Source organism: Citrus sinensis, chromosome 3 (genome assembly GCF_022201045.2).
Source record: "Citrus sinensis cultivar Valencia sweet orange chromosome 3, DVS_A1.0, whole genome shotgun sequence".
Taxonomy (NCBI): domain Eukaryota; kingdom Viridiplantae; phylum Streptophyta; class Magnoliopsida; order Sapindales; family Rutaceae; genus Citrus; species Citrus sinensis.
The window spans coordinates 22,833,642-22,859,576 of NC_068558.1; the positions used below are offsets into that span (position 1 = coordinate 22,833,642).

The 25,935-nt window shown below is 32.3% G+C and overlaps 2 protein-coding genes across 5 annotated transcripts; one reads left to right on the top strand and one right to left on the bottom strand.

Moving 5' to 3' along the window:
* Nucleotides 1-473: 473 nt before the first annotated feature.
* LOC102629711 (rhodanese-like domain-containing protein 8, chloroplastic) lies at nt 474-8,335 on the bottom strand. Of its 4 annotated transcripts, XR_003062254.2 has the most exons (9): nt 7,834-8,331; nt 6,082-6,135; nt 4,952-5,101; nt 4,230-4,392; nt 3,205-3,296; nt 2,860-2,963; nt 1,812-2,084; nt 819-1,053; nt 474-726 (listed from the first exon to the last, which is right to left on the bottom strand). XR_003062254.2 is itself a non-coding variant. In XM_006466057.4 (8 exons), the coding sequence occupies exons 1-8, from the start codon at nt 8,173-8,175 to the stop codon at nt 900-902; spliced, it is 1,332 nt and encodes a 443-aa protein (XP_006466120.2). In that variant the 5' UTR covers nt 8,176-8,331; the 3' UTR covers nt 474-899. The 4 variants fall into 4 exon arrangements, 2 of the variants coding, with proteins under 2 accessions (XP_006466120.2, XP_052294747.1); XM_006466057.4 differs by having other exon boundaries at nt 474-1,053; XM_052438787.1 differs by having other exon boundaries at nt 474-1,053; nt 4,952-5,096; nt 7,834-7,928.
* A 9,022-nt stretch (nt 8,336-17,357) lies between these two features.
* LOC102620492 (pleiotropic drug resistance protein 1-like) lies at nt 17,358-24,078 on the top strand. The gene is made up of 21 exons (XM_052435844.1): nt 17,358-17,599; nt 17,725-17,845; nt 17,928-18,016; nt 18,094-18,178; nt 18,267-18,426; nt 18,504-18,580; nt 19,239-19,383; nt 19,492-19,793; nt 19,888-20,169; nt 20,253-20,569; nt 20,652-20,812; nt 20,921-21,024; nt 21,119-21,275; nt 21,364-21,590; nt 21,701-22,033; nt 22,176-22,466; nt 22,567-22,650; nt 22,779-22,912; nt 23,001-23,228; nt 23,346-23,517; nt 23,627-24,078. Exons 1-21 carry the CDS (start codon nt 17,358-17,360, stop codon nt 23,915-23,917), a joined length of 4,002 nt encoding a protein of 1,333 aa, XP_052291804.1. The 3' UTR covers nt 23,918-24,078.
* The last annotated feature ends 1,857 nt before the right edge of the window (nt 24,079-25,935 follow it).

The window sequence follows — 25,935 nt, forward strand, 5'->3', positions numbered from 1 at the left end:
CCAACCCGCTAAACGCTAAATACCTATCAGGGGATTCAGGGCAATAGATTATGCAAATAATCATCACATGCCTTTCCAATTTGTGTACGTGTTTCTGTCTATTAGTGAATATTAGTATGAGGAGTTGTGATGTAATGAAATTAACATTAACAAAGCCTGTTAGATCGGTTGGTTAGAGAGCGTAGTTTATTTGTAGAAAAAATATTGGTCATCGGCCAAATTGAAAACTTTTCTAAACTTTCAATGGACCTTTTTCTCGATTTCTTACCAAAATACTCGAAACAGTCTGGACTGTAAAAGGCATTCCACAAGCACAAGCTTAAAAACTTGACACCCAATCATAAAAATATACCAATAAGATTCCACCCATGAAAACAATTTGGTTGATAGAAATTTTTGGTCTATGGAATATTACTAACTTATTTTATTAATACAGTAAAAAAATGATAAAAAAAAAAGGTAAGCAAAAAGAGTTATGGAAAAACTACAAAAATATATAAAACAAAATTCAAGTTCTTACAATAAGGAGTTACAGTTTGTGCAGATCTAACAAGGCGTAAGCAACTCTGTTGTGCATCACATTTACACTAGAGCATGTGTACTATTTTCCAATGACGCACTTCTGTGCACATACCAGGAAAATAGAGGTCGCCAATGCCAGATGCACAGATCACATCAAGATTTCCTTCCCAATGATGTCTATTGATCCTGGAATCCCTAGCAAATCTTGCCGGAATAAAAAAATTTAAGACTTCTCAGTAACCACTGGAAGTTGCATTATCATTCTGAATTGCCTAAGAACTAAACTAGATCCTCACCGGAAGATATTGTAGTGATGCAGCAAAAACAGATGAAGACCAGAAAGTTATCTACTTCTGATCTTGCAAATGAATGAATGATCAAATTGTTAACTGGCTTTGGACTTCTGAATCACGATATAAGTGCCATTTTTTGTATCTTTGATGCCCAGGAAGAACAGGTCTACATCGAGGGGCAGTAGTGCAATTTAAACAGCAACAACCACGTAAATTCTTCAAACAATCTGCACAGCATCTGAAACAGAGACATATTGACCCAATCAGCTTAAATTGTCCTTCCTAGTCTAAGAAAAATACCATGCACAAGAAATACAATGTCCACGTCAAATAACAATCATTACATTAAGGGAAGTTGTCAACCAAAGGGATGACAGAAAATTGAAAAGGCATCAATTGAACTCTGAGGGACTACTTCAGTTTAATTTTGAAAGATAATAAATTTTCTACCTCGTAGCTGTCATTCAACATTTGGACTTTATTTTACTTCTTGGAAACAAAATGGGTTTCAAAATCAATAAAAATGTCAAACACACACACACACACATATATATAGATATAGATATAGATATAGATATAGATATAGATACATACATACATATTTTTTCACATTAGGTGTTTTCCTGCCTGAGCAAGCATTGAGATGCTTCACAAAATTTTGTGTAAGTACCAATAACAGCTCCTTTTAAACTATGGCGATGTGATGAATTACTAGTATAGATGTTAGACTCCATTCGCAACCCATACATATCCCTTTTTTGAAATTCCGTATTTCTCATGATTGAAATTAAAGGAAAAAAAATACATAAGATACTTTGTAAGGCATAATTAGAGGTTTCTTTTCAGGATACAAGGATGACAACAGCCCTATGATTTTCATTTGATACACAAACATGCAATTCTCACAATCAGAATCATGAGAGAAGGTGTAAATCTGACAGCCTAATGTCTACCATGAAAAGACAGTTTGGAGGGGAGAGATAGAAGTGAACTTACAGAAAGAGAAGGTTGCAGTCAAGATTTGCACAGTTGCGATGTCGTAGTTCACGAACTTGTGAACTACATATGTAGCATGTGGCAAATGGATTTTCAGGAACCTTTCCAATCATCCTTGCTTCACTTACAGCATCAGGCTTGTAAGCCGAAGGTGGGAGAGAAAGGCGGGAATCAAACACAAACAAATTCCCAACCCATTCTACAGGACCTTCATTCTCAAGATAATGAGAAACACCCCCCTTCAAGGTGTACAAATTATGGAAACCACGTTGTCTGCCAAATTAAAATTGAACCCTTCATAATTACGCAAAGAATTAAAGATGCAGTGCTCTACTTAGCCAAAGAAGACGGCATAAACAGACAACTCGAAGTGCTGGATAAAGCCAAAATTAAAAAGTAAATGTACTCCTGATTACTTTTTCTGATTATTTTTACTAGTAGTCCTCAAGCCCAGGGGAGGTACATGCAATCTTCCAATGTACGATACTACCCCATACAACAAAACAGATTCCTATCATCTGCAAATAAATGGGAAGTTCAATATCGGACGCAGATAAATTTACCAACATAATGGTGTCATAGCTCATGCTTTATTTTTTGTGTGTTCATTTTTTTATGCAAATAAAATCTACCAACATAATAACCTGTCATAAGCCAGCAGACAGTTGTTTAGCACATCAAGTTTGACTGCTTCTGATTAAGTATATTGACTACTAAGTTGCTAGACACTACATAGAATAATAATTTCAGTTTGTGCTTGGACAGCTTTGTTTTAGCATGGATAGCATTCTTTTTGTATAATTTCAAATGTTTTCGAAGGCTAAATCTAGTTTTTCTGGACAGCTTGTTCACTTTTGCAAATCTCCCATACAATCAATGCAAGTTCAGATTGTTGTCAAAAAAGTTTGTTGGTAACTGACTCTTATAAATAGATTGATGCTAAAAAGGAATCAACCTAGTTTAAAGTAGATTCAGATTGATCTACTAAGTTTAAAATCAATCTAAAAATATAATTGGAAGAAGGCAAATGTAGGAAATACTGAGCTACCTCAGGATTGTAGAATATACATCACAACGGATGCCTCCAGTACAATACATCAAGATGTCTGTTTTCTCTTTATCAAGATCTGCTAAAGGATCCGAAGCAAAAGCCTGAGCAAAGAGATTGTATTGACTAAGCAAAGAATTCATAACCATCATGGGGAAATCACAGAAAAGTTTCTGATATGTGTGAATTGCTTAATAGGATGTCCTCCATGAAGACTGCAATTTGTAGTAAATGCAGTCTTCGGGTCATGCTTGTGTATACATTAAATATGTTCATACTAATGTATGAAAAGCTGTTCAAACTAAAAGTTCAGAATTTTAATAAAAAGGCTTAGATTGACCATACCTCTCTCTGGGATAGCCCAAAAGAAGTGCTCCTAAAGCAGTCCACATCAGGTCGTCTAGCACCATGAAAATGACCAATATCCCATTCATACCCTAATTACAAGTGACTACATCATTTTCAATCTTTGATAGCAGAAATTATGCATACAGCATACTGCGACTTCTATGGTAGAGCAGCTATCTGCCTATCAAGGAATCTGAAAACCTAATAATCCTGAAATCCCTAAGAGTGGTGATTGGGCAAATCAGTCACCTAGACTAGACGCGCTGCACTCAGTGGCTATACTCATCTCCACTAATATTGGTTGAAACTGGAGAGCCAATCCAGAAGAGGCCCTCGGCTGCAATAGCTGATAGTGTGAATAAGGGTAGGTCAGTGCAGATGCACCAAAAACCCATAGTAATATCATGTTTTGTAGCGTTACTACTTTCATAGTAAATCCGTAACTCTGTAACTAGAGTTTTGCTCTTCTTTTTTTTTCAATAGGAAACTGAAAATTGTATTAAAGATGAAGAATCAATACAAGGAGTGGACAGCTGTCCACTAAGAAAGCAAAATAATTAAAGCTTTTCTTTAATTATAATTAATACTCTAAAAGTATTTTTATGTCAGAGCATGTAACTTAAAACAGGCAGGCTCTGTAGAAGAAAGAATTCTTTAAGGTCATGGATTAGTACCAGCTGGTTCAGTTGGTAAAATCTCTTGGGTGATACAAGAAATCTGGGGTTCAAATCCCAGCCACATGGGTAGAGAGCAAACTGAATTACTGGTCATGATCTGCTTTAATAATAATAATAATAATAATTATTATTATTATTATAAGGTTATAAGATGATATGAAAGATCAAGAGTTAACTGGGGATTGACTTGTGGTGCTGAAATGAATAAGGCAGGTAATGCATACATTATCCAATTATGCTAGTGTTTACCAATTTTCAAGTCCTATTCAATGAACTTTGAGATAAATTGCCAACTCTAACAATAAAATAAACGCCAAATACAACATATTAGAAGCAAGGAAGTACCATTTCTCACATCCAATAGAATAAAGTCCCTATTAAGATCAGAATTTGATGCTTTATCAATGTCCTTTCCTGCTTCCAATTTGTTTCTCCATTCAGAAGGTGCTAGCGGTATTGCACGCATTGATGGGTCAAGCAAAGGAAGATGTGAAATGCCTCCCTCCAACTAGAAAAGAAATTTTTTTATCAATAGTAGCAAAAACACAAACATATTGATATGGATGCAAACCTGCACCTACATGTTCACGTGAGCATTTGCATGCATATACAGATTGCTTACGGGTTAGAAACAACCAGCAAGAATATGTTCATATTAGGAGGTAATTTTTGTAGGGAAGTCTTTGGGGTTAGAAAACATCAATTTCATATGTTCTTAGTTTCTGTTTCAGTCTCCACCATCGGATAATGGGGAATATAAACAAATATGTGTGTGTGTGTGTGTGTGTGTGTACATACATACATACAAAAACACGATTAAGATATTCATGTAAGAAAGGAACTTCAAAGTACTAAAGTGAAAATAATGATTCAAAAAATACACTGTGGGATCATTATGGGGAAAATGAAAATGAATATAATTCTAAAGACTGAAGATTCTACAGCAATATGGTAATAAATCAAGAAAAAAGGGGTAGCAGCACTATATTAATGGTCGCTAGAGGAGATATGGAGAATAAACAGAATTATATTAAAAAGTAGAAACATGATGATTAATTATAGCTTGCCTGCACTAGTGAAGGTTTATACCGCAGCTTCAGTTTTGGAAAGGCATGCCTATTTAAAGCTGGAGATATCTGAACCAATAAATCAGAAAAATTTTCATCTTCTCTTAGCCATTCAAAATAGGCAAGAGCATCTCTTGATGGCCCACTGTACTGCACAAAGATGAAGCAAATCAGAATGGAATTTTAAGGCAGATGTTGATCAAACGTAATCAATTAGTACTCATCGGAACTTTCCTCTAAATTAACATCCTAACATGGTGATTTAACATCATAGACACAAGAAAGAATGTCATGAGTTGCTTGTGTTTTCAAACAGTCCGTCAATCTCTTATGTTAGAAGAAATAGTGAAGAGGAAAGAAGAGAAGAGAACATTGATGAAGCCCACTACGACATTTAGACAATTAATCCTTTGATGAAACACCATCAATCCCACAAGCTTGTGCTTAGAAGCACTAAACCAACAATATTATTTAAAGTTTTAAAATACTCCCTTACATTTTAAGTCTGGAATTAGTCAACAGGCTTGTCACATGCATCAAACAAAGCAAATAACACAATTTGCTAAAATTTGGTTACTAGGATGGATGGACCTTTTAGATTCGAAAATAAGACCCTCAGTCAAATAGGCTCCAATACCACATTGAAACACCGTAAATCCCAAAAGGTAAACTAATAAGTAATTTCCTAAAGATAGCATTGAAATATAAAAAACGCATTAAGGTTAAAGTTATCTACATTCCAGTTCTAAAGGGTACTGCACTGAAAAAATCTTTAAGACACGTTGGTCACATTAAAACTTTAGTTGTCTGCTTCATCCAAAATGTGCATGTCAAAATCCGTTCATAAGGTACATAAATGTAAACCAAACCCCTCCTCAATCTGGTGTGAGCAGGATTACTAGCTCTAGAGATCTGACCCATTAACCAATTAGTACCCACAACTTGTCAGAAAACTGGGTATCTTTCAAAAGTTCTTTAAAATGATAATAAGACAGAAACAAAAAGTCAGCATTACTAGTCTAACCATCAAATAAACATGGAGAACTATGGTCAGTCTACAGTATCAGACAAACAAAGTAGAAAATCACCAGATGTATGACAGATCCAATTTAGAGAAAGGAATAAGGTACCTGTGCATTAATCCCTTGTTCATTCACATATATACGACCATGTAGGTTGAGACCCTGGTAGTAGATGGACAAAGTTAAGTTTTCACATAAGTGAACAGCTATGGAAAACATTAATATACTTCAGTTACCAAAATGTGTCAGTCAGACATACTAGAAAGTGTTGAATAGATGCATCATCAATCACGTTAGAATTAGAAACAAGTAATTTTCAGTAAAAAAAGATGAAGACATTTTTCTCCTTTTTAAAGAAACTCAAAAATGTATTAATCAAGTAGGTCCAAACAGATAGTGGACCAGCTGTCCACTAAGAAAATAAAAACTAGGACTATTTGTGCCATACAAAAGTATACCCAGTCACCTCTATACAATGCTAAAATCGCCTATAATTCCCTATATCAACACCCCATCCCAATCTAGATGAATGAAGAAATAGGATGAATCTTGAAACTCTTTAGAAACTAAAGCCACAAGTGAAGCAAGAACATGAACTCTATCCCATAGTTCTTCAACATTATCTGCACTTTTCCCCTAAAGAAATACAAACATTTCTTTCCTCCCATGTTACCCAAAATAGAACTGCCACTGCTCATTTCCAAAGAGTTTTAACCATTTTTTCTCTACCAAAAGCAAAGGATTACTCTGTAAGAAGAGAATCACGAGATCCCGGAACGACCCACAAGAATCAAGATATTAGCTTCTTTGCACAACTTATACCAAAACTTTGAAGCCACAAAACAGTGAAGGAAAGATGATTTGAAATTTCCACACTTTTCTTGCAAATCACACACCAAGCAGAGAATTAGGAAACTTTCTTTGAATCACTTCTCCAGCATTTAATTTTCCTTCTGCCAAGGACCACAAGAAGAATTGAATTTTAGGGGGATGCTTGCCTTCCAAATCATTTTTAAGGGTAAAATCTGTCCGGCAGAATCATCACTGCACAACTTCTCAAAAGATGACTTGCAAATATACCGTCCTGAGGCTTCCAGCTTCCATATCCTTTTGTTTTCCTCCAATTCATCAATATTGATATTTTTCGATACTCAACATAGGCATTGCAAGATCTCCAACTTCTCTATCATTCAAATTTCTTTTAAAATTAAACTTCCAATTCCAATTCATAGAGGGTGTAAAGAAAGCCAAAATCAAGATATTACTAGAAAGGTATAACCTGTACAAGTGGGGGAATTTCTCACACAACAAAACATCAACCCCTCCATTTATTCTCCCCAAAACAAATAGCCTTCCCATTTCCCACTTCTAAGGCAGTAAAACTAAGAAAAGCAGGGTACTCTTTAGATATAATTTTCCAGGGGCTTGTATTGGACCCATTACTAACCATGTTTGCATCCCATCCATTTGGAAATAAATAAGATGAGACCCTCATAAATCAAATGAAAATTATGACATCTCCAATCCCCTATACCTGCAATGTACCCCACTCAAACCCCATACCCTCCAAAGGGTCAGACCCAAAGAGGCCTCCCACGAGTTCCTATAAGCCAGCACTAGATGTGGCACCGTAGTTTCCTTTCTCGGTTCCTCACAACCTGCTGCTAGAAACTAAGCTTCTTCACTTCATATAGGAAGGAAGAAGAGTCTCAATTCTCAAAGCAATATTTTATTTCCTTGCTTATTTTTCTCTAATAAGCTAAAGAAAAAAATTTAAAAAAAATAGGTTAAAGCAGCAACTTGCTTGCAACAATTATTAAATAAGCTTTAAAAATGGATTTAAAAAAAAAAAAAGCTAACCTCAACGAAGGCGAGGTGTTTGGCAACTTCTTCTTGAGGTTGTTTAATGGAAACAAATTTATAAAAATTAACCACCACGAAGTCGCCAGTATCATCGTCATCAAAATGTTTAGCCTCGCGGCGTCTCCTGTTCTTGCTTTCTGGTTGAGTCTGTGTGAGTGTAAGTGAAGTTGAGCTTGAGCTTGAGCAGCAACAGATTTTGAATTGAATTTGCCTGTCATTTTTTGTACTCTTCTGCTTCAAGAAGGGCTTTGTATTTGTATTTGCAATGCAGAGTCTTGTTCCAAATGAGACAATTGCTGGTGATAATGTGCCTATCGAAACTCCACAATAGCCTCCCATCTTCTTTCTCACTCACAGCTTCTAATTTCGTTTCGTCTGCTCAGCATATATATTGCTCGCCCCTTTTGATAAAATTATGTTCCACGAGAAATGAAACGATCCGTTTTAAGTTTCGTGATTAAATATTCTCAAAAAATAACATCACCAATGAATAACTATAACGTTATTTTTGAAATGAAATAATTTTAGAATTGCTTATTAGCTCTTGTTTTTAATATACGGCATAGACATCACCAACGGATCAGGTGACAAGTGGTACAGCATGGGCACAGCAAGTGTCCCTACTGCCGACACAAGTACGTTTTGATTGGGTTGAATTGAAAATTTTAAATACATCGGTCGTAAAATTACAATAAGTAAAAAGGTTTGTAATAAATATGTTTCACTAGTGGATTAGCATGTAATCTATTTGCATCAATAAAATATAAGTCAAAGTATATAAATTTAAATGAAAATAAAAATAAAATTTTATGATTTTATAAATAATTTAAAATTAAATCTTTTAATATATTTTATTAGTATAAATTTTTAAATTCATTTAATTCTTAGTGCAAAAGGAATATTTTAATTGTTTTTATATTTATAATTTATTAAATGAAGAATTGATATCATGATTTTAATAAATAAAATCATAAATATCATAATTTTACAAATGTATACATTAATGTTATTATGGATTATCTATGATTTTATATAAGTTCAAGTTGATAATTAAGTTAATCTTTAAGAAATATTTATTATTATTGTTGTTGTTTTGTTGATGATGTTGTCATTAAGTATTAAGAACGAATTCTAATATCACATAATCTAACTTAATAGTTAATATTTACATGATCTTACTATTATTAATTTATTTTTATTAAATATGAATTTAACTTTTAATTATATTGAATTTCACAAAAGGCATGTGAGCCTAAAAAAAGGTAGGTGAACTTAATAAAAAACATGCTAACAGCTTGACATACTCTTTTAAAAAAGATAAAAAATATTGTCAGCACATATACCATGCTGGGCCTAAGAAAAAAAAAACTAAACGTGTAGTAGCTGTGCCGTTCCAGCTCATGAGCCTTTCTTTGCTGGTACGGCAGTTGGTCATCTCTAATGCCACCCAAATCAGAGGATATAATTATAAGGTAAATGTTAAGTTACAATAATTGTAACATACATCTCTCATGTGAACCACACAAATTGTGGGTCCTATAATTTTGTGTGGTTCATATGAGAGATGTATGTTACAATTATTGTAACTTAGAGGCTCCCTAATTATAATTCTTAAAAAAATAATAAGAAGAAAGAACTATTTGAAAACATTATTTATATTAAAACCCGTATCATTACATCGTTTGATATCCATGCCAGTTAATTAGCCAATAAATTTTTAGTACTATCAAGCCTCTTAAATACCCACCAAAGTACGGTTATTTAAAGAATCTTGTGGGTGATTTTAATTCTTGCCATTTGTTTCTCCATAATTTACTGAAAAAATTTGCACATCTGCAACAATTCAAGACAGCATAACGAGCAAAATAGATACACATGAAATATATCAAACATAAATTTAGAAATTAACATCAAACATAGATTTTGCTAAGTTCCACCTTCACATATCTCGTCAAGAGAGAGAATGAAGAAAATTTCCCTTGGGAAAAAAACAAATTCTCATTAAAAAAAAAAAAGCAAATTATTAGGGTTGATTTTTTTCTCAAACAATCAAATATTTTGCTTCTTATGGTTTCTTTTTAAAATTAAGTTTTTAAAATTTTATTAGCTTTAATAGTTATTATAAAATAATATAAAAATTTATATTGCATATGAGCTAAATTGGTTTAGTTAATTTTTAAATAAAAAAATTTATTAAGTTCAAATTATAATGAACTGAACACGGAACAAATATATACATAATCAAATTATATTTATACCCAAAATAAAATGGGGTTAGATATTAAGATAATGAAGCAATTCTACCAATATGTCCTAGTGGGCCTTGTCGATATTCATGCATACTCAATGTACAATTAATGGAAAATTCAAAAGTGTATCTTTTGATTATTGAACACGGAAATAGATCACATTGACATTATATAACTATCAAATCGAGATTATGTTACTATCAATTTAAATAGGGAAAGAGAATAATCACAAGGAAAATCTTTATGCTATTGTATGCTTATGGTTGGAGAAAAATCATAAAAAATAAATTCTCTCAAGCCACGTTAAGTGTTCTACGTATTTCTTATCTCTCTCCTACTTATTTTAGATATTATATATGTGTTCATATAAAAGCTCATATGAGAGTGATAGAAGTCAATCAAAAGACTTTATAACTATTAGAGTTTAATTAAATTTACAATAATCATATGGATTTATATAAAAAAAAGTTTTTAAATTATTATTTTTATGTTGGGTCGGTCCAACCAATCATGGACGCCAATTTCAACCGGCCTTATTTCGATCCCTTGTGTTTTCAAGCACTCTGTCAAACTTCCAAGTTAGAAAGAAGTCGCGAAGAGGTGGAAGGTAGAGTCCAAAGAAGAGAACATTGATGAAGCGACACTAGGACATTTAGACATGGTTAATTAATCCTTTGTTAAAACATTATAAGCAGTAAAATCGATCGACAATAGCCCTTTAATATTTAAAAAGCAACTTCACATTTTGATGTCGGAGTTAATCAACAGGCTTGCATCAGGGCCGGCTTTAGAGTCAAAGGGGCCTTAGGTGAAATTTTTTTATGAGGCCTTTATTTATTTTACAATTTTAATACTCAAAGATATATAAAAAGGATCAAAATTTATTTCATCTTTTATTCTTGAATTTCAACAATAATTAAAAAAAGATAAAAAATTTTAAAAATAGAACCTAAAAAATAGTCAAGAAGATATATTTTTGTATTCCATTAAAACCGTTAAAAACAAACAAACAAATAAATAAAGACAATATTATTTTCAAATAGAATATTTAGAATGATAGAATATAAAAATTTGAAATGATAAATTGATGTTCAAAAATAAAAACAGACTTTATATTTTAAGAAACTAATTATTTTAAATGAACCAATGAATATAATAATTTTCTTTGTAGAGAAAAAAACAAGAAATTTTTTTCATTTACTAATTCTTGAGATTATAAGGATTTTAATAAAAATTAAAAGAAATACTAAAAGTCGAGATTCTAACATTGAATAATTAAAAAGGTAAATATTTTTTTGGAAATATTAATAATGCATGAACTAATGGTTAAATCATATTATTAATTATATTTCTTTAAAATTAAGGTTCCCAAATATATATTTTTTTTATCAAAAATATTTCTTAATTGTAGGATAATTAAGAATAGATAGATATTTAATAAACTTTTTGATTTCTTAAAATACATATTAAAAGTTTTTATTAATTAGAGAATTATTAAAGAAATACTAAAAATATGAGGCCTTATTAAAATATGAGGCCTTAGGCAACTGCTTTGTTCGCCTATACCTATAGCCACCCCTGCTTGTCATATCAATCAATAAATAAAGCTACAATCAAAACTTGCTTGCTAGCTAAGTGGCTGAACTTAAATTGTTACAATGGAGCTAGGACTTGTGAATTCAAGATAGAGAGTAATGATATAGTGGGCAATGATGCTCATTTGATGGTAAGCGACATGTCATGTGGTGCTCTCTAACTAATTTATAGTTTTAATATTATTCACAGGTAGTCATAGAATTCTACCACATATTCATATGTTTGTTCACCATGAGCATTAATATTCACTAGATCATCTTATTCAAACGCAAGATCCCTCAAGTCAAATAGACTTTAATAATATTTTTAAATTTTTGTTTTAAAGAAAAAAGAAAAAAGTAGAGGAATGAATAAATTTTAATCAATTTTTTAACCCCTACCTTTTTGGATTTCGAACTCAGCTAATCAATCAAATAAAACTACTCCAATAATTTTTTAAGATTTGTTGCAATTGTTGTTTTTTCATTTGCATAGCTTGTTAATTTTTTGTTGGGGTGCTAGGATTAGGATGTTAATGTATCCAATTTAAAAAATTAGCCTAATGAGTAGAGGGACCTATTTTATAAGCCTAAATAACTCATTTTGATTAGTTAATATGTGACACAACTCAACAATTCTCTCAAGATGAAATGACTAACTAATATATCAAGATATTATATCCAAAGACTAACATGATGAGTAGAGGGACCTATCCTATTTGTAAACTCAAGTGACTCCCTTTAACTAGCAACTGTATGACATAACCTAACATTTCGATACCTATATCTTTGCTGGATCATCTCCATAAACGAAATTATGAAAGGATACTTAGTTTCAAGTTCTTGTTCATCAAATAAAATTATTATAAATTATATAACGTCCAAACTAAATTCTATATTTAGCCATTGATTGCCCATTATCTTAAATTATGTTAAGGAGAAATTAGGAGCAAGAGAGAAACTGATCCATTAATTAAATTTAAGGTTAAAGCTTCAATTCTTTTAGCACCAACTGCTTAATATGGTTTAGCATGTAATTCACTATCAATTTATTATTTTACTTTATGTAAATTTTGAGTTATTCCTTAATAAATTGATTATTTTTAAAGTATTTTCATCATTTTTGAAAACCGTAAATCACCATCATTTATTGTAAAAGATAACCAAAAAAAAAGGAGTAGATTGATGGAAATTTTTTGTCTTTCTAACAAAAATAAGAGATAAATTAAAAATCTTAAAAATAAAAAAATAATTTAAAAATAATAAATTCATGGTTATCCAAAATTAATTCTTTCACTTTTTCCCTATTTCACGAGAACTCCGAACTCAAAGTCAATTGCGTTTGTCTTATTCGGAATAGAGTCTCGTAAAGTCACACTCTCAAAATTTCTAAAGTCAACAGAATTTTTTTACAATAAATGACATTGTTGGTTTTTTTTTTAAAAAGAAAAAAGAAAAAAAGAAATCTTTGCTGTAGGGTATTGACTATTAATGTTGACATACAAATTAATGGATATTCAATTAGGAGGAGCTTGCTATGTTACAGCTTCTGCAATTAACATAGCCAATGGGAATCTTCCACGGGTGTTAGTGCTGATGCAACCTAGGCAAGGGAGCTGTTGATGCAAGGTCAAAATGCCAAGGCTGTTAGTTGCAACTTCTGCAACTTAGCCGTGTCCTTCAGTTAGAATACTCTATATAAAATTTGCTAAAATGAGAAAAGGGAAATGAACAAAAATTCTCCTAATATTAATCTGGCATCATCAAGAAAGAACAAAAAAAAGTCTAAACCTTCATGACAAAGCATGTTAAGACAAATTAACGAATATTCAATTGGAATACTGTATACAAAATTTACTAAAATAAGAAAAGGGAAATAAACAAAAATTCTCCTAATAATTATCCGATATTATCAAGAAAGAATAAAAAAAAGTCAAAACCCTAATGAACAAGCATGTTAATTTGTATGAATAGGAAATATAGACCCTCAAGGTCTGATTTAGGAAAATTATTATGTAAACCTCTAAACTTTTAATGAGGGATACCAAGAGGCAAGAGCTCCTTTTAACTATAATATTCTTTGGCTCTATTAACTAAAAAGATAACTCCAATATTTTGGCTATGTTAACTCCAAAAACTTGACTCTAATATTATATAATAAATAGAAATATAATATTAAAATAAATGTAACAATATATATGTTTTAAAATAATTTCAATATTTAAAAAATATTTTAATACTTTACAATCTTAATTGTATTAAATTAAATTTTATAAAAAATAAATGCCTCATATTAAAATAAATGTATAAAAAATTAAATTATATTCAATATTTATATAAATTTTTTAAATATTACTAATACGTGAGATATATTTTATTAATTGTAAAATCTATTTAACCCAAAGCTTTATTAAAATTTTTTACAATACATAAAAATATATTGTTAAAATAAATATAATAATTTACATTTTAAAAATTATTTATATATTAAAAATATTCTAATATTCTAATATTTAAATAATTTAAATTATATTTGTATTTATTAAAAAAATTTAAAGTTAATTTTTTTAGTTACTATCTACAAAGGGTATTTAGTCAAAAGAGAGTCTTGATATTCCTTATTGAAAACCTGAGGTCTGCATAACTATTTTGCCAAATATTATGGGCGTAGGTGTCATTTTCCCTATGTAAATATTGTATTATACTAAAGAATAATGATAGGAGATCAAATTTTATATAGCACAACTCCAATGAACCTTCCAATAAACATATGGTATGCATTTTAAATGATTTTTTTTTCACTATTATGATTGCTAAACTCTAAAAAGATAAAAAAATTAATGATCAGAATTGGAATAAGTTAAATTATTACAAACTAGTAAAAAATGCTTAATTAACTATTGTCATAATTATTGTTTTGTATTTTAATTATTGTTATTATTATTATTAAAAAATTATTATTAATAATAATTACTATTAATAATAATAATATTTTTAACATTAATATGTTAATTAATTACAATACTTTTATCATTAACATACTAATAAAAATAATAAAAAATTTTAATGTTTTTACTTTGTCTTAAAATCAGAATGGATTATTGCAATTTACTAAAATTATCTTATTTGATTATTATCCTTATTTATTATAATAGTTGTGATTGTGATTATTACTATTCAAAATAATTATTGTTAATTATAATAAAATTAATAATTTTCATAATATAAAGAATGACATTAATGATGACAACAACAATAGTAGCAGTAGTAATAATAATAAATTTATTTTAATAATAATAATCTTATTATTAATAATAATGACAGTAATGACAATAATTGTAATAATTAAAAAATAAAATTAATAAATTTCACTAATAATATTATTAATATAATAATAATAACATTAATGAATAACAATGATGATGATGATAATACTTATATTTATAATTATATTATTATTATGTTACTAACAATAAATATTGAAGAACTTATTTGTAAAGATTACAAAACTTCTATAGGGACCTAAATGTAAAATGACAAAACTTAATTTACTGTAATTTCAAAATTGTGAAAATTTAATGGGGGTAAAATGGGAAGTTTAAGGAATAGGAACTTGATTTTCCACCCCCATAGAAATCAAGTTCCTATTACTTAATGTCAAAAACATGTGGGCCTCATACGTTTAACGGCCTATTCCTTTTTCTATTTTAACGGCCTCATACGTTTCGTTCCTATTCCCTTTTCTATTTTAACAAGTAAACACCATTAATTATTCTCATTTCGGATTTTGATTTCCAAGTCCTATAAGTAAACACACCCTAAAACTTATTTTTGAACTCTATGTAATGTTGTTTCCTTTTGAATTGATATCTTCATAAGAAAGGTACCTCAAAATGAACTTGTTATCAGCATTCAAATCTGGAAATTAATCTTTATATTTTTACCTAATCAATGTAGGTAAATGAAATATAATCTAGACACGGATCTAGAATAGTTCACTAAAATTCAAATTCTGATCATCCTGCTAGCTAGTCTAGGGTTTATTTTCATTTGTTTTAAGTCATTTTTTGCCTAGTCCACTAGACATTAAATTTTGGGGTCTTGCTAAGTTACATCATATGTAACTTACATAAACACATAAGTAGTTTTTCTGTATGGCTCAACTACTATCAGCAAACAACTAAGGGGTCATGAGAAACTACTTAGAGATTGGTGTAAATTACATATATTGTAACTTAGCTATTGCCGAAACTTTGTTGAATTTTGAAGGAACAATGAAATAGACATGGTCCTTTGAATCAATTTATTAGATCGAGGAGCTCTTTGGGGTCGACTTGAAGAGCTCAATGGTGCTCGCGAACCATGATGCTTAAGTTAGAGTTCTAAGTTTTCTTCAACAAATAAATAAATATTATGGTTTGAAGAAATAATTAGAAAGAAGGGAATTGTAGAAAAATGAAGAATATAAACAATGGAAATAAAATGAGAATTGAATTTCTAGGTTGGAATTCAAAATTTTAATAAAACTTTGTAATAGAGTTCATAATTTTTTTTTTTGACCTTTTTTTGTCCAAAGTTAAGGTAGAGGTAGATAAAGTTCAAACTATTTTTTCACCCTACTTTTCTTAAGAATTGAACTTGAGTGTACAATTAAAGAAAATTAGTTGAAAACAACTCAACATGCCCTGAGGGACTAGTGAATTGTCTTATAGCTTCTTTTATAGTATATTTCTTTATAAAAAAAAATTAATTTTTGGTCTAGAATTCAATATGAATATCAAAATATTTGAAAAAAATTTATGTCTACTTGTTCTTCATAATTTTACAGGAGTTAAAAGTTTTGTATAGTATTTTTTTTAAAAAAAAGAATCAATAATGATATAACCACGAATAAATGGACATGCTGAGTTGTAGCTTATGAGTCATGAAGAAATTAGTTAGACGAAAGCCCAAACATAAGATCGAAATTCTCTCCTAATATCTTTTATTTGAACAAATATACTTACATAATTGGTAGTTAATGAATGAGAATATAATAATTAAGTAAATATTTATTATACATAAATAAAAGAGCATATGTATCAAAAGATTTTTCAAAGTATATATATGATCAGATCTTTTATCCTCAAACGTAATAGTATAACGCGACACCTTGATGATATAAGCAGTTGAGATTACAAAAAAAATTGTAATAGTTGGAAGTAGGGGCGGAGCAAGCAAGTTTATTAGAGAGGGGCAACTCCAAATAACAGAATATTAAAAAAAATATATATTTTTTCATGGAATGTGGTCCATGTGGAGCATACTTCGCATAATTCGCATACAAACATAAGTAGTTAAATACAATTCTTGTAGATACATTAAGCTTATCCTTAAAAGAATTTTTGAAATGATGAAACTTATTTGATAAATTTTAAGTGGTTCTTTTCTCTGAAGGCGGTACAGCTAAATATTTAAAAATGAAAAATGAGTGTACTATGGAGGCCGCTTAACTAACTTTTGATTAGAGGTATCTACAAAGAAAAATAGGAATTCTTGGAGGCCTCCGCCCTTAGCTCGATGATGCGAATAACTCCTCAATGCATGAGACAATATGGTGTCAAATTAACCAAAACTCATCCCCGTGTTTGAATTTCTAAATATTAGCTTGAGTAAAGGAAAGAAAAACCCTGCTGGGTTTTTGTTGGCTTCAGCTGTGATGGCTACTGATGGTTCAACAAGCAGAAGCGCTTCTCCTAGAAGCAGCAGTGAGGGTGCATTTCCAAGGTCTCCAAGAGAAGAAGAAGAAGATGATGAGAAGGAGGCTCTAAAGTGGGCTGCTCATGAGAAATTGCCAAGCCTTGGACTGCAAGAAAGGCAGAGGTTGATTGATAAATTGGTTAAAGTCACTGATGTTGATAATGAGAAGTTCATGTTGAAGCTCAGATACCGCTTTGATAGGTTATTTTCTTTTATTTCAAGTTTTTCAAGGTAGCCAAAACAGAGGAGCTCTGTTCTTGTTTTTTGAAGTTGCGAGTGTTGTGTTTTAAGTTATGATTTTCATTTTTTTCTTGTATTATTTCCAGAGTTGGAATTGAACTTCCAAAAGTCGAAGTTCGATATGAGCATTTGAATATTGAAGCAGAAGCGTTTTTAGCAAGTAAAGCCTTGCCAACATTCACTAGCTTCTTTACCAACATCATTGAGGTAGGAAGCTGCAATTTAGTGAAATCTTTTTTGTCTGTGTTCATTTTTCTGACTAGAGTTGACAACCTGCATATTTTTGAAGGCTTTCTTTAACTCTATCCATATTCTGACAACTAAAAAGAAACACTTGACAATCCTGAAGGATGTCAGTGGAATCATAAAGCCAGGCAGGTGAGAATTGATTTCCTATTATTTCTTAACTTACTTGTATTTTCTTGAATATATGGGAACTAAGCTCAATGATGCAGAATGACATTGCTTTTGGGCCCTCCAAGTTCTGGAAAGACCACACTTCTATTGGCTTTAGCCGGACAGCTTGATTCTAGTCTGAAGGTGATTACGTAGTAAAAATCTCTTAATTTTTTCCGAGAGGTTTGCTTTCAGCACCGGTAGTTCACTCTTTGGTGTTGTCTCCTTTTAGGTTTCTGGCAGGGTGACATATAATGGTCACGACATGAATGAATTTGTGCCTCAGAGAACAGCTGCTTATATCAGTCAACATGATGTCCATATCGGAGAAATGACTGTGAGGGAAACTTTGGCCTTCTCTGCTAGATGCCAGGGTGTTGGATCCCGTTATGGTAGGTTTTTTATTATTATTATTTTTCTCTTTTATTTTGCCTTCAACTATAAAACTCATTGCTATTGGGAAATGCAGACATGTTAACAGAGTTGGCCAGAAGAGAGAAGGAAGCAGGTATAAAGCCGGATCTTTTTATTGATGTCTTCATGAAGGTGAGAAAACTGAAGTTTGTTTAACTTACTCTGTGATATGACTTATTTAATTACTATAAGTATTTATTTAATGCTATAATCTCTTTTTAAATTTATTATTATTGTTCGGTTGATTTTTGAATAGGAGTTTTGAATATTAAATAAGTTATTTTATCTTTATTATCACAAGCTTAATTTTTAGGGTTCTGAGAGTAGAAGTTTAAAAGTTTTTTTAAAATGTTAAAATGTCTAAAACTTTTTTTACTTATTTGACAATCTTATTTCATTCATTTACTAACATAATTTAAAAAATTTACCTATTAAAATAATCTTCACAAAATTTCTTTAATAAAATTTCTAATCGTAAAAGTTCTGCTGAAAAAAATTCTGCTTAAATAAGCCCTATCTGATACAAAAGCTTCATCAGATGGAGACATGTTTAGTGTTTAGCGAATCAAAAAAATCATCAGGAAAGAGTTCAGTTTCGGTAAAACATATCTTCGATCATGTCTTCCTATGGTTTAAAATTTAATCCTAGTATATCAACTTTGATTTTCAACTTTCATCCTGTCATACTCTTGAATAGCCCATTTTACTTTTCGCTCATTAGAAGGGAATAAATAAGTTGAATTCATGGTTACTGAGTTTCTTGTAATTCTCAGTCATTCTCATGTCTCAGGCAGCAGCAACTGAAGGCCAAGAAGCTAATGTGCTCACAGATTATTATCTAAAGGTTCTAGGACTTGACGTCTGTGCTGATACCTTGGTAGGCGATGAAATGGTGAGAGGTATATCAGGAGGACAAAAGAAGCGTCTGACAACAGGTAAATGGCAACTTGATAATAAACTCATTTCCATTGCGCTCACAGATAATTAGAAACCAATATTTTTTATCTAAACATATAAATTAAAAGTTCAATTCTCAATTGTAGGTGAAATAATGGTCGGCCCAGCTTTGGCACTGTTTATGGATGAGATATCTAATGGTTTGGACAGCTCGACAACTTTCCACATTGTGAATTCTCTCAGGCAAAATATTCACATCCTTAACGGAACCGCAGTGATATCGCTCCTACAGCCAGCACCAGAGACTTATGATCTATTTGATGATATTATCCTTCTATCTGATGGTCAGATCGTCTACCAGGGACCCTGCGAACTGGTGCTAGATTTCTTTAAATCTATGGGCTTTAAATGCCCTGAAAGGAAGGGCGTGGCTGACTTCTTGCAAGAAGTCAGTCCGTTAATAGATAAAATAGATTCTTATGAGCTGGTTGAGCATTAGATGTAACTTCTCCTATTCAATCTTCACAAATAATATGTTGCAGGTGACATCAAGGAAAGATCAACGGCAGTATTGGGTTCATAGAGAGATGCCTTACAGATTTATTACAGTCCAGGAATTTTCTGAGGCATTCCAATCATTCCATGTGGGACAGAAACTCACAGATGAGCTGCGAACTCCGCTTGATAAGAGCAAGAGCCACCCAGCCGCTTTGACTACCAAAGGGTACGGTGTGGGTATGAAGGAGTTATTTAAAGCTAACATCTCAAGAGAATTTTTGCTGATAAAAAGAAACTCATTTGTCTATATCTTCAAGCTCATTCAAGTGAGTACTAGATTAGTTTTGAACTGTTTTACTTTTTTCTTGAAATGATAATGATTTCATTGATTTGTTCCCTTGCCTACTAGCTTTCCACTATGGCATTGGTATCTTCGACACTCTTTTTCAGAGCAAATATGAACAAAGATTCAGTCAGTGATGGGGGAATTTACATTGGTGCCATGTTCTTTGCTGTTATTATGACCACGTTCAATGGAATGTCGGATATTTCTATGACCGTTGCTAAGCTTCCTATCTTCTACAAGCAAAGAGGTCTCCGATTCTATCCAGCGTGGGCATATGCCCTTCCTGCATGGATCCTCAAGATTCCTATCTCGTTCCTGGAGGTTTCTATTTGGGTGTTCCTTACCTATTATGCAATCGGGTTTGATCCTAACATTGGAAGGTGAATGTACAATTAACCATAGAAAATTTTATTACATGATCTGTTTATCCAACTAGCTTATAAGGTAATTTTCTTGCTGCAGGTTGTTTAAGCAGTTATTGCTGCTCTTGTTCATTAACCAGATGGCTTCTGCATTGTTTCGATTCATTGCAGCAGCAGGCAGGAACATGATTGTTGCTATGTCATTTGGTTCATTTGCACTGGTCGTGTTTTTTGCATTTGGTGGATTTGTCCTTTCACAAGGTATATCATATATATATATATATATATATATATATAACTAAAAGAGGCTGGTTAGCTTCTTTATCAAAATTTAACTATCATACTTCCATTTCTTTTTTAATGACACAGATGACATCAATAATGGGTGGATATGGGGTTACTGGTGTTCGCCTATGATGTATGCACAGAATGCAATTGTGGCTAATGAGTTTTTTGGGCACAGTTGGAGAAAGGTAATTCTCTGAATGAGCCTTTTCCTTGATTTTGTAATATTCTTTTAACAAAAATGCTAATGTCTGTATATTTCTTTTTTTTTTCATATCACAGTTTACTACTAACTCAACTGAATCACTTGGAGTGCAAGTTTTAAAGTCTCGTGGGTTCTTCCCACATGCATTTTGGTATTGGATAGGATTGGGGGCTATGATTGGTTTTGTACTATTGTTCAACATTGGTTTCACTCTATCTCCTACTTTTCTTAACCGTGGGTACCTTTGCCTTCTTCACTTTAATTATTTCTTCTAAAGCAGAGAGACTAGTTTGTAATTTCTTGCGAATATATATATTTGCAGAATTTGAGAAGCCTCAGGCTGTTATATTAGAGGACTCTGAAAGTAATGATCTGGATAACAGAATAGGAGGAACTGTACAGTTATCAACTTATCGAAGTAATTCAAGTCACAGCGCAAACTCAGGTGTTGTCATGGCAACCCAACCAAAGAAAAGAGGCATGGTGCTTCCATTTGAACCGTATTCCCTCACCTTTGATGAAGTTACTTACTCTGCTGACATGCCAAAGGTAACATCAATTATAAAGCCAATTATGTTATCTCAAAAGCATGGACATTGTCTTGATTTAATACACTCTGATCCGGATATGACAACCAATTGGTTCAATTAACATTCTAGGAAATGAAACTTAAAGGTGTTCATGATGACAAATTGGTGCTTCTAAATGGTGTGAGCGGCGCTTTCAGGCCAGGTGTTCTTACAGCTTTAATGGGTGTCAGTGGTGCTGGTAAAACCACTTTGATGGATGTGTTGGCTGGCAGGAAAACTGGTGGATATATTACTGGGAACATAACAATCTCGGGTTACCCAAAAAAACAAGAAACGTTTACCCGCATTTCAGGATACTGTGAGCAAAACGACATCCACTCTCCTTTGGTCACTGTGTACGAGTCCTTGCTCTACTCAGCCTGGCTTCGTTTACGGACTGAAGTTGATTCCGAAACCAGAAAGGTAGACACTGAACTCTCCTGGAGTGTTACCTCATTGAGAGCTAGAACAGTTTAACCCAAGTCAACTGGAAGAGAAATAACTTGACCCCCTGACCACATTCTTGGGCATATTCATAATTTATACTTCCTCTCATGATTTACAGATGTTTATTGAGGAAATCATGGAGCTTGTAGAGTTGAAACCACTGAGACAATCACTGGTTGGTTTGCCCGGTGAAAGTGGTCTGTCAACAGAGCAGCGTAAGAGGCTCACCATTGCAGTTGAGCTTGTGGCTAACCCGTCCATCATATTTATGGATGAGCCAACCTCAGGGCTGGATGCAAGGGCTGCTGCTATTGTTATGAGAACTGTTAAAAACACAGTCGAAACTGGAAGGACGGTCGTGTGCACCATCCATCAACCAAGCATTGACATATTTGAAGCCTTTGATGAGGTAGAAATTAGGAATATTTGATCAAAGGAGTCAAAAGTTTTTCCTTTTCCTTTCTTTTCCAGCATTTGTTGACTATTATTGTTTAACAAATGCATTGCAGCTATTCCTAATGAAGCGAGGGGGACAAGAAATTTACGTTGGGCCATTGGGTAGCAATTCTAGCGATCTTATCAGCTATTTGCAAGTATGACCTGATGAACATTCTTGTATTTCAACAGAAATCTAACTTGAAATAGCATTATAAATTGACTTGCATGCTTTACATTATGAACGTAGCTGATGCCGATGCATGTAACGTTTATTTTTATGAAGGCCATTCCTGGAGTCGAAAAAATTAAAGATGGTTACAATCCAGCAACTTGGATGTTGGAAGTTACATCTACAACAAAAGAATTAGCTCTGGGGATTGATTTTACTAATATTTACAAACATTCAGACTTGTACAGGTGTGTTTTTGTTGTACTACTAAGTTACCATGCCGATGCATATGCTAATTAGCTCGTAACTGATGCTGATGTATGCCATATGTTTCAGAAGAAACAAAGCACTCATTGAAGAATTAAGCAAGCCTGCCCCGGATTCACAGGACATTTATTTTCCTACTCGGTACTCTCGTTCATTTTTCATGCAATTTTTGGCTTGCTTGTGGAAACGACACTGGTCATACTGGCGAAATCCACCATACAATGCTGTCAGGTTTCTTTTTACGACCGCCATAGCTTTGACATTTGGAACAATGTTCTGGGATATGGGCACCAAAACGTGAGTTACAACTAGGAAGCTGTAAATCTATGTACTTGATAATGTACATGAAACTTATTTTGGGCCTTGTATTTTTTATGTTTCTTTTAACCTTAATTTTGACATTTTAATTTGCAGGAAACAGAACCAAGATCTGTTCAATGCTATGGGTTCCATGTATACCGCTGTTTTCTTCATCGGCGCTCAACTTTGTTCATCAGTGCAGCCAGTAGTCGCTGTTGAAAGGACAGTCTACTATAGGGAAAAAGGGGCTGGAATGTATTCAGGCATGTCATATGCATTTGCGCAAGTAATGTTTTTTTTTTTTTTTTTACACATTACACGTATTTGTTTTAATTCTCCAAAAGAATTGTATTTTCTTTACTGATATTTTATTTTTGTTTTTGTTTTTTTTCCAGGTTATGATTGAGATACCTTATGTTCTCGTTCTTTCAGTAGTGTATGGTGTCATAGTCTATGCCATGATTGGATTTGAATGGACAGCAGCCAAGTTCTTTTGGTATTTATTCTTTATGTTCTTCAGCTTATTGTACTTCACCTTTTACGGCATGATGACAGTGGCTATGACACCAAACCACAACATTGCTGCAATTGTTTCGATTTTATTCTTTGGTTTGTGGAACGTCTTTTCGGGATTTGTAATACCGAGACCTGTAAGTATTGTTTCCCCATTCTATTTTAGATACTGAATAGATTTCACAGCTTTACCGAAACTACAGCCATTGGATTTAAACAACATAACAGTAAACGTGCCTAGCTTACATGGATGGTTTTGGGCTGACATTCATGTACGCAGGACGCGCACGAGTTCAACCAAATCGGTTTTGGATTCGCACCCCCCCCCCTCGCACGCGCGTGTGAAGAGAGCCTTTATCCTTATAATTCTTACTCATGCATGGTTAAGTGTTTATATTTAAACACTAATTCCTAGGCTTCTTTTTTCCATGTGGGATAAGCCTCATTTCTTTTCAAATTTCCAACTTCAAGGGTGAACTTTGAGAGACAATTTCTCATTCACCCAAGCACCATTTTGAGAAAATAAGATTATACTGTTGAAGTATGAACGAAGTAGAATCTGAATCTCACAATATTTTCCACTTTCGTTAAGTAGGACTCACTCAAAATATGCCCTCAAAATAGCATGTTATGCTATTTTTTCAACAAGAATTGACCACCAACCATTGATGTGTCTTATACGATTGTTTGCTTCTTCTGAGCCTTCTGTAATCTCTTGATGGTGTATTTTTAGTCTCAGGGGCCAAACAAATGTTCACCATTTCCTTTATATTTCATCTTTTCATCAAAGATGAAATGATAAAAGTTATAATTAGTAATCATAGCAGCTGTTAGCTGGCACTTGTTTCTTTAAACGTGTCAAAATTCAACTCAATGAAATGTTAGTCCAAATGCTGAAAACATTTTTTAAAAGACACCTCAACAGCCAGATGTCCAACATAAAGATGATTACAGAGATCATGCTCGAAACAGTCGTAGCAAGATTTGGGAATTTAGCATGTGAAAATCTCTTGCTCTTCCAAATGCATCTCAATTTTTGGTTTTTTGATTAAAAATTCTGTTCAAGTAATGAATTTCAGACTGATTCAATCAAACCCCACTAAGCTAACAATCTTATTCAAGATCACTAACAAATGAACCTAAAGAATTACAAGAAATTAAGTAAAAACAGAAAGCACGGTAAATGAACCATAGCCTATCACTCAGCTTATGAACCCACTTTCGGTCAACTTAGGTCAACCAAGCTAACTCCAATTAGTTCCGCACGTCATCATAAGTAGTGTAACTAATTTTCCCGCCTATATTACGGCCTAAATAGCGGTGGCCGACTAAGTTTGTAAGCCTTATAACTATACCCTGACTTATTTACGCAATGGCCCTAAAATTCTGAAAATTTTACAAAACACCCTAACAATAACCTACTCACGAATCTGCCTCAACAATTTTATTTTTTAAAATAATGTACGTTTAGTCTTCTGTCTTTACTCTCGTCTTCTTAGAATTGTAGTTCTTATGTTCACCTTTCTTGAATTGAGGTGATGGATATCGATTTTCTAATCAACGAATTTAATATTTGATTGAGCTCACCAAAAAAAAAAAAAAAAGAAAGAAAGAAAGAAAAAGTACATAGTTATTTTTTGTGTTAAGTATGTGTGAAATTAGCTTATGTCATTAGGCTCACTTTGCTATTGCTTCCTACTAACTAGATCTAGAAGTTAAACTACAGAAATAAAGTATTTGGTGAATTTTTTATGTAGAACTTAATAGTATTACGATTTTATGTTTGATAAAACTAATAAAATAAACTTTGTTACTCTTATCATTTAAATAAGTTGTTATCGATTCTTATTTATAGCTAGAACTTTTAGTTCAATAACAAATAGAGTTTTAGTGTGAAAAAGTTAGAAAATTTAGAGACATAACAAAAGGGTTTGTAATTTGTAAGTAAAAATCTAGGGAGTGTGAATGAAAAATCCAATTGCTAGTGGGTGTCGCAAGTACTAACAAAAACAAAGAACAAGTGCATGCAGGCCGTAGAGCTACATGCCAAGACCGAGAGCGTAAGAAATACACCAAAGGTGGATAATATTTAAAACGCATACATGCGTCACTTGCTGCCCCGCCCAAATAAATTAAAATCTTACATAGTTACGTATAACTAATCCTCTCGCAATAATATATATATATATAA